The sequence below is a fragment of the Bicyclus anynana genome, chromosome 16 (genome assembly GCF_947172395.1).
Source record: "Bicyclus anynana chromosome 16, ilBicAnyn1.1, whole genome shotgun sequence".
NCBI lineage: Eukaryota > Metazoa > Arthropoda > Insecta > Lepidoptera > Nymphalidae > Bicyclus > Bicyclus anynana.
In genome coordinates, this window is record NC_069098.1 from 8,864,055 (window position 1) to 8,873,851 (window position 9,797).

At 35.8% G+C, this 9,797-nt stretch overlaps 1 protein-coding gene across 3 annotated transcripts; it reads left to right on the top strand.

Moving 5' to 3' along the window:
- Positions 1 to 77: 77 nt before the first annotated feature.
- LOC112055583 (gamma-glutamyl hydrolase A-like) lies at positions 78 to 9,290 on the top strand. Of its 3 annotated transcripts, none has more exons than XM_024095764.2 (7): positions 78 to 220; positions 3,893 to 4,152; positions 4,772 to 4,822; positions 5,990 to 6,222; positions 7,218 to 7,324; positions 8,000 to 8,097; positions 8,604 to 9,290. In XM_024095764.2, the coding sequence occupies exons 2-7, from the start codon at positions 3,926 to 3,928 to the stop codon at positions 8,872 to 8,874; spliced, it is 987 nt and encodes a 328-aa protein (XP_023951532.2). In that variant the 5' UTR covers positions 78 to 220; positions 3,893 to 3,925; the 3' UTR covers positions 8,875 to 9,290. The 3 variants fall into 3 exon arrangements, with proteins under 3 accessions (XP_023951532.2, XP_052742129.1, XP_023951533.2); XM_052886169.1 differs by lacking the exon at positions 78 to 220 and adding an exon at positions 322 to 521; XM_024095765.2 differs by lacking the exon at positions 78 to 220 and adding an exon at positions 325 to 516.
- The last annotated feature ends 507 nt before the right edge of the window (positions 9,291 to 9,797 follow it).

Sequence of the window (9,797 nt, forward strand, 5' to 3'; positions counted from 1 at the left end):
TACATGTATTTGTTGCAGAACAACGATAGCGCTGTTTTCGTTTCACTCTACGATCTTATTTTTAGACAAATGTTTACGCGTTTTAATTTTAGACTTAGTCGTATTAAAACAGCCGTACAACGAAAGACCGAGACACTGCTTAGTAGTAATACATATTCATTAAAACACGTCCACTTATTTTCTTTATATTGTAAATAGATATGTGCTTCGCGAGTACGTTGTAAGTACCTTTTGTTTACAAGTCCTTATAAAATAATCGATCTCTTTTCATTTATTTCAAGTAGTTTTATATTTAAAAAGTCATGCCCGTCTGTTTGTCATTTTACCAAAACATTTATTTTTTAGCCTTAATTATTTTTTTAAGTGTGATCAATACCTACTCTCCTCTCTCTACAATTAGTTCTAAATACTGTGTTAAGAGTGGGTATGGGAAGCGAAGCCATGACCTCTGGTTGCTGAGTCAAGCTTCTTTTGAACTTTTACCATGGAGAATGGAGATATTGACGTTATTCAACTGTAAGGTTATATATTTCAATTACTTTAGAATTTAGCTACCATGAATGTTTTCTATAATATTATTATAGTAGAGCCTTAGGCTGTGTTTGATGACTCATGTCATGAGTTAGGGGGATAGGTTTTTAATGGCATATATATTCCGACAAATTCACGTGAGTTGAATAGTTTACCTATTTCAATAACATATTTGTTGTCAAAGATATCTAGTACAGAAGTGTCTGCTACACCTACAAGTGCAATTATTGAAACTGAACAATAGTAGATTGTTATACAAGGGGCTAAAAAGACCCATTATATACGAGGTATTTTTAGGAAGGCGAGGGCCGCCTAAATAGAAACCGAGTTTATAATGGGTTTAGCCCCACGTGTTACACTCTGCTTTTCACTACGATTGCGAGAAAATAAAATAGTTTAGTACAATATTCAATGATTTATTTTAATTGAAAATTAAATAAACAAAGTCTACAATATTGGATATTAAGGGAGATGCTTTTACTCAGTAACATAATTTCCGACTACTGTGAAGATGAATAATAAGTATGTAAGACAAACGTGGGAGATAATAGTTTAAAAAACTCCTTTCGTAAGTGAATCCATTCGTTGTTGTTTTCTCCACTTATAAAATTTTTCGTAGGTAAGTACCTATTTAAGTAAATGCGTCTCGACTTTGATGGTAACAGATTGAAAATTTCATCCATCTCCAAATTAGGATCACCATTCTCACTAGATAAAGACAATAATAACAATTATTGTTGAAAAATATGTAAGTTACGGTCACAAATTGACAATGAATTTCTGAAAAAAATTAAGTGTGTATATGTGTGTATATGTGTATTCACGCCAATTGTTTTTTAAATTCTCGCTCTGTAATTTTATTTTTTTCACATGAGAAAAAAATAAAATTAAAGAGCGTGAATTTAAAAAACAACATGAGAAAGAGGCAAAGGTATGACTCCGTAAAGGATATCCCATGTCTTCAAATCTTGCTCTATTCGCAACTCAATAAAAATTAAATAAAAAAATAAACGCATTCCACAGACAAAAACGCTGCATTTCATTCCAATTTAAAGTTTTTTATTTATTTTTCAAAACAATCAATGCCTTACCTATAATGATTCTATTTTCAAATAAAACCTCCTCCGTTTTATAGTAGGCTAGTTCTTGGCTATAGTACGCGCGTTAACAACTGAGTCTTAGGGCCATAAATCATTTCTCTATATCTATCTCGCTTGCACTTATGGGTCTTATGGAGCCGTCTAGTGAAGGGTGTAACAATGAAAGACATATTATCGATAAGTAAAGTTTATTATCGTATCTTGTTCACAAAATTAAAAAAATTAACAATATTTGATTTAATATAATACATATTTCATATTATATACGTCGTCAACCCATATTCGGCTCACTGCTGAGCTCGAGTCTCCTCTCAGAATGAGAGGGGGGAGGAATTATATAATTATTAACTAAATAAAATTAATCTTCATCTGAGTCTTCATCATCAGAATCTTCGTCTTCTGCCAAATTTATTATAAGCGGCGCGTGATCTCTAATTAGAGCTTTTTGTAAATCTTTGTTTTGAAGTTCTTCGGCATGCCTAACACATTTGGCCCAGTCTTCTCGTGTGACATTTTCTATGGCTCGGTGGAGGTGATTTTCGACATCTGCTATCTTGAAGGTATTATTATTCTTCGCAACTTCTCCCTTTACTTGTGCCCAAATTAATTCTATTGGGTTATATTGACAGTGATATGGAGGGAGCCTTATTACTTCATGACCTCGTTCATTTGCCAGATGGTCTAAAGCGTAGACCTTCTGCGGGTTACTGGCTTTTACTTTTCTTATTAATTCTTCAATAATTTCGTTGCTGGAATATGGAATCTTTTTCTTTGTCAACCATTCTTGAATTTCAGCTTTCCTCGTGTTTCTTGTGGGTATCTTTTCCAACTGTATCGAATGATAGCTTGCGTTATCGACAATTATAACTGAGGGCTCTTCAAGTAGATTCAGGAATTCGGAAAACCATGCCATATATGTTTCGCCATCCATTTCTGTGTGGTAATCAGCATCCTTTGATTTCACCGCTTTAAATATTAGCTTCGCATCTGGAACGAAGCCAGTCCTTGCAGAACCCGCATGGCAAACTATTAATCTTTGGCCTTTTCCCACAGGCTGATTCTTGAAACCTCCTTCATCGTTGCTTCCAAGCCACATCCTCTTTCTTGCATGGTTTTGATTAATCCATGTTTCGTCTAGATAGAAACGTGGTCGCTGATCGTTAGTTCTTCTAAGTAAATCCAATTTCCTTAAAAAGTCCATTCTAGCACAAACAATATCAGTTCTTTCCATTAAATATTTACGTCCTTCGCTATTTTTCTTATACTGGAACCCAACCTCCTTCAGTAGTATTCTCATTGAAGTGTTGCCGCATTTAAAATCGGGTAATTGTTCACGGAATTTTTCTAAAATTTTCGCCACGGATGGATACTCTCCATTCTCATAAAATGAAGCTACAGTTCGCTTCAACACACTTTTATCAAAATCGTCAATATTAGTGACGGTTTGTGGTTTCTTAAAATTTGTTCTTGGTATACAGGTACTGCCTGATTGTGATACTTCCGTCTTGATTCGGTCCACTGTCGCTCTGCTCACACCACAAACAAATGCGGCCATTTCACGTGGTTTGTTGAAATTTAGAGAAGCCACTTTATTCGGATCACTTTTCAATTCATTGAGAAACAGGAATACGTTGTGAATCAGTGTTCGAGCTTGAGGGCTAATATCGCCATGTAATTTCTTCAGATCAACGTTAGAAAATAAAGTATCCATAGTGCGCAACGAGTAACACATGAATGTATTTATTTAATTGCAGTAAACACATTTATAGCAAAAAAAATACGCAATGCAATTACATTAGAAATCGACCAATCAGAATCGTCCAAATCATTATTGACTCATCATTAGCACGTGCGCAGGTAGCCGTTTATCGATAATTAGGGTGCGCAGGTAGGCGCGCTGCACATTCCTATCTTTTTTGACTTTTATGACCGGACGACTCAGATGATAACGCGCATACTATAGTACTCGTAATAGACAAGAATTAAAAAAACAAAATTACTTTAGCCCCTAGAGGCTAAATGCTTGCTTGTTTAGCCCCGCTGTGGAGTGGTAATATGAAAGTATTTTTGAGCAAGAGTAGTGAAAAATAACCTTTTATAATATTTCTGTCTTTTTGGCGCTTTAATGATGTCGAATACAGTAGGTATATACGTAATGGATTGTTAAATATCGTTGTTTGTTGCGATAAAAACGTACCGATTGGACGTGTAAAGTGTACCTTGCTGATAAGTTAGATAAAAATCTCATTTTTATTCACCAGGTAAATATCACTCAATATTGTTTCGAACTAGCCATGGCGGTGGGCTTACTACTGCTAATTGCTGCGTACTTTTTCCACTGTGAAGCTGCTGTGGTGATCCGTAAAGATGTCCTCAACGAACGCCCCATCCTTGGTGTCTTGTCACAGGAGCAATCGTGGTATCTACACACAAAGTTTCCCGAAGAAAACTATACGAGCTACATAGCGTCTTCATATGTGAAAGATGTGGAAAAATCCGGTGCAAGAGTTGTGCCGATTCTGTAAGTAATAAGTATAATTTAATATGCTGTTACTAATATTATAAAGCTGAAGAGTTCGTGTTTTGCTTGAACGCGCTAATCTTAAGAACTGGTCCGATTTGAAAAGTTATTTCAGTGTTAGATAGATTTATCGAGGAAGGTTACAGGCTATATATTATTCCCATATTCTTACTAGTACGGGAACCACGCGATGTCAGCAATTTAAAAATAAATATTTTTACAAGTTCGCTTTATTATTTAAACACCCTTTAAACAATATCAAGTGTTTCATAGATTTAAGAGTAGGTTCAGAGTTAGTGTCTGGTGATTTTACCACCAGTATTAAAGTCAGATTCTTATTAGTATGATAGATGTAACCACAGAACAAACATCGCTGAAAGCTAACGGTAACTCTGAAGGAAACTTTTAATACAACTTCTTTGTTAAGTTTCCTTACTTGTAATGTAAACATTATTTAATATCTAGCATAGAAAAAATATCATAATATATAAATACATTCGGCTTCTAGAAAGGCGATTGTATAGTTCATATTTGAGCCAATTTAGATTTTTTCGTTATTTGTTGCTTACACAGAATTACTGAATAATTAATATTCAAAACATTATTTCGTCTATTTCAGAATCGGCAAAGATCGCTCCTACTACAGAAATATCATGGGAAAGATTAACGGGTAAAACCAAAATTACTTTACATGTACCTAACGAAATCGATGAAATGTTTGATACCTAGTTATTCGTTTAAAATACAGTTTTTTTTTAAATAATGACAGATGACTAACCTGTCATTATTTTAAAAAATACCTTTGTCTTTTTTGCTTGCATTATCCTTGACTGCATTATCACCTGCTAATTAGTGATAATGCAGTCCACGGTGATAGTGCACATACTTGGAAATAGGGTTGCCAGGTCGCCGAAATTAAAAGCCGGACACTCCAGCCAGTTTGGCCTGATAGTTGGGTAAAAAGGCCGGGTAGCCTACATTATTGAGGATTTTGTGTACATCAGTATTAATAGGTACAACAATTTTTTATGTAAAATCAAGCATTCAAGATTATTACCGTAAATTTTGGTCCCAAACACAGTCATCATTCGCTCGTTTGCGAAATGTAAAACGTAACAAAAGCCGGACAAACCGGACACCGTTTATTTCGGCCGGACGCGGAATAGAAAAGCCTAACTATGTCCGGGTTTATCCGGACACCTGGCAACTCTACTTGGAACAACTAGTTTATTTACAAATACCTCTGTCATATCGGTATGTTAAAACCCTTGGCGGTAGGTGTGCTAACTAGCCACGGCCGATGCCTACCTACAGACCAGACAGACATTAATGTAACTTATTTGTAAATGTAATGTAAAAGTTTCATTGTCACGAGTTTTATTTCGTGAGGAATCCAGCCTATGGACGTCCACTGTTGGACATAGGCCTTTTGCATGGGCTTCCAAAGAAAACGGTCTTGAACCGCCAGCATCCGGGGGTTTCTTTCTTTTTTTTTTTTTTTTCAATTCTTTACAAGTTAGCCCTTGATTACAATCTCACCTGATGGAAGCAGGCTATCTAAGATGGAAGCGGGCTATCTAAGATGGAAGCGGGCTAACTTGTTAGGAGGAGGATGAAAATCTACACCCCTTTCGGTTTCTACACGACATCGTACCGGAACGCTAAATCGCTTGGCGGTACGTCTTTGTCGGTAGGGTGGTAACTAGCCACGGCCAAAGCAACCCACCAGCTAGACCTGGACCAATCAGTCGAGGGGTCGACCAACACTGCGCTTTCCCGTGCAGTGATTCAACTTACTTACTGGGAACTACACCCATGTATAATACTTTCCTCTCAGAGTGCTCTTCCCGGGCGGTGCTACGTATTTGAACCAGTCCAACGGTTACGCCGACGCCGCCCAACATATCTACGAACTTGCACAAGAACTGAACGACGCTGGAGATTACTTTCCCATTTTCGGAACATGTTTAGGATTTCAACTGCTCGTCATACTTGCATCGGGCCGAGGACCGAAAGAGAATCGAATCAGTTGTCGGTCGTATGAAAATTTGCCGCTTAATTTTATAAAGGGTAAGTAAGGCTCGAGCCGTGATAGCCCAGTGGATATGACATTTGCCTTCGATTTGGAGGGCGTACGTTTGAATCCAGTCCGGGACATGCATCTCCAACTTTTCAGTTGTGTGCATTATAAGAAATTAATTATCATGTGACTCAAACGGTGAAGGAAAAACATCGTAAGTAGATAAACCTGCATATCTAAGAATTTTCTTAATTCTCTACGTGTGTGAAGTCTGCCAATCCGCATTTTGCTAACATGGTGGACTATTGGCCTAACCCCTCGCATTCTTAGAGGAGACCCATGCCTAACAGTGAGCTAAAAATGAGTTGCTAATGACGAAGTAACGCAGACATATGATTACTAAACTCAAACTAATCTAAACTAATGAAGCTTGATAATAATCAGCTGTAAAAAATGTTCTACGGATACCGGACAATCAAACCTAATTTGGTAATTTTAAGTTATGTCAAACTTAAAGTTATCAAAAACCACCAATCTGCTAAGATGTTAGTTAAAGAGATGAGATATTGACTGAAATGTCTATCGGAACAGAAATTGAACTGATTCAATATTACTCGTGGCGGTAATCTCGTATTTCTAATAATAGTATTTAAAGTACCTACATTATGGTGTAAATTTATACTGTTTCAAAATAATTTATTACGTAGCTCTTTAGTGATAAAACAATTTTCAAAATCGGTTAAATAGATCCATACAATACCTACCGCAAACTGTACCTCGTTTTTTTTGCTTTTTTTTTTAAATCATATTTGCCATATCTTTTGAATAAGAGAAGTAAAGTAAAGGCTGTATTAGGAGTGGGTACGACAATAGCCCAATGGGGCCGGAATCGAACCACCACCCCTCGGTGATGAGTCCGACCGCTCTTACTGTTGGGCTTTTGAGACTCTTTAAATACCTTTATAGCCGAATTCCTAGCCGAATTTTGAAATTTTAGTATTATTGAAATTAGTTTACTTCTGAAATCAGATCTTTTATGCCACAGATTTTCGCGAAAGCAAAATGTTTGGTGAAACACCACAATATATTATTGATATGTTGAAGAACAAGGACATCACAGTAAATGTTCATCAGTTCTGTGTAGTTGATGAAGTAAGTATATTTATTGTAAAGTACCTAATACGAGAGAGTCGTGATAGCCCAGTGGAAATGACCTCTACCTTCGATTCCGGAAGGCGTAGGTTCGAATCCGGTCCGGAGCATGCACCTCCAACTTTTCAGTTATGTGCATTTTAAGAAATTATATAGTGTCTCAAACGGTGAAGGAAAAACATCGTGAGGAAACCTGCATACCTGAGAATATTGTTAATCTCTACTTGTGTGAAGTCGGATTGGGCCAGCGTGGTAAACTATAGGCCTAGCCCCTCTCCTTCTGAAAAGAGGAGGAGATAAACTATAGGTCTAACCCCTCTCATTCTGAGAGGAGGAGAGAATATGGGATGATAATGTAAGAATGAAATTATATAAATCTACTTATCTGGTTTCGTTAAAATTCAAATTCGTTTATTTAAAATGGATTTTATAGTAGAGCATCTTCAACGAACTTCACCCATCTGTTCATTGGATAAAAAGTGTTTTTATATCTTTCGTACGTTAAAAAATATATTGTGCGAAGGTTGCCTAAAAATTTCCTGACCAAACTATTATTAACTAGGCAGAGGTCATATTGCCTGGGCTATCACGGCTTTACGGATTTATAGAATGATTTTGGACAATTTGTCGGATTATCCAATTCACATCAAAACCAGATTTTCATCATAATTTCAGAGCCTGAGGTCTCATAATCTGACTAAAGACTGGCGCGCAACTTCTTACAGCTATGATGAACATGGCGTCAGATTCATTGCGAGCATTGAAAATAAAAGGTGATCTATTCTTTATTTTATTAAAAGTTCATTAAATGTCTTGTAATAAGTACTTCCAATACATAACGAACACAGAACATCACAGTGCTGACGATATTTCTAAAACATTGTATTGATTTCGGAAAAAGTAGCATTTTTCAAAATGAATAAAATTATATAATAACTTGTAGCAATTATTTTAAACCTGAAATAAATAGGTAGATACTGTTTAAAAAACTTTTTTCTCATTAATTTATTATACAATTAATTAATTAATAAGATGATTACATTAAAGTTATAATGGACTACAAATAATTAAAATTACTAAAACTTCAAAATCTGTTTTTTGTTTGGTAATTATAAAAAAAAAGGTTGATTGAAATGCTACTTTTCTGTACTAAGGGATATCTTTCCTTGTTAAAATTCGTATGAATTTATGACGAAATTTACAACTGAAGGATTCCAAAGACGATGAGAATATAAGTATCTTAAATGTAGAATAATACCCTTACATTTGGTTGTTCCAGGTATCCGTTCTACGGAGTTCAATTTCACCCAGAGAAGAGTTCATTTGAATGGAAATTATCAAAGAACTACGCACACTCGTTCGATGCCGTGCGAGCAAACCGATACTTCATGGATTTCTTCGTCAACGAGTGTCGGAAGAGTCAACACTTTTTTGAAAATGCAGCCGAAGAAAACGCCTATTTGATATATAACTACGAACCACGATTTACTGGTGTCCTTGGCAGCAGTTACCATCAGTGTTATATGTTTGAACCGAGAGGAAATGTATAATTTTGTCCGTTTAGTTAGCTATTTTGCGCTTCCCTGTGATATTCGTAGTGCTGTAAATATGCACCCTTAAGTTTATTATTAATTTATTTTTAAAGAGACGGAATATCTTAGTATTTCCATAGATTCACCGTGCGGGTGCCGGATCCATCGTGTGGCAGGGAGAAAACCCCCGAACAGATTCCCGGACTTGTGACCGATGTTGTAGGGTTAAGAAAGTCCTTGACAGTTAACTAACACTCCCCTTCTCCGCTCGTGTTGTTCTCCCTGCCTAGCCAACTTTGGTAAGATCCTACTAGAGCATCTTTGAATACCCTTTCTAATATAGAACTTGCTGCCGTTCTAGTGAGGCCAAGGTCTTTAAGCAAGTTATAATAAATAAATAAATAATAAAAATAAAAAAGCCATTTATTCTCAAATCTCTTCACGTTTAATTTTTGTTAGTATTGTTAGTATGAAAAAAATATATATATACTTAATTAATGTTAGTTGGTGAGTATGTTAACAATATCTATGAGATTAGAGCCCCTTCTCGGGTAAAGGCCTCCTCCATTATTTTCCATGATTCCCTTTCCTTTGCTGTTCTCATCCACTCCTTCTCGGCAGTTTTAATGATGTCGTCAATCCACCGTTTGTCGTTGTCAAACAAACAAACGGTAAGCAAGTAATCGAGATGTATTTATTTTTAAGAAAACTTTTTGGAAATTTGGAACGTAGGATTATTTTAAGTAAGCAACAGTAAATGTTATATACATTTACGGTTCTGTTCTGCCATCTCCTCATTTCTGATGATCACGCAGAGAAATTCCAAGCATAGTAAATGTTATCTACATTTACGATTGCTGAAATAAAAAATAATTAAAAATATTTTCTTTTACAATGTTATTAAAGCTGTTATTAAAGTCGTAGATAATTTAAATTACAGT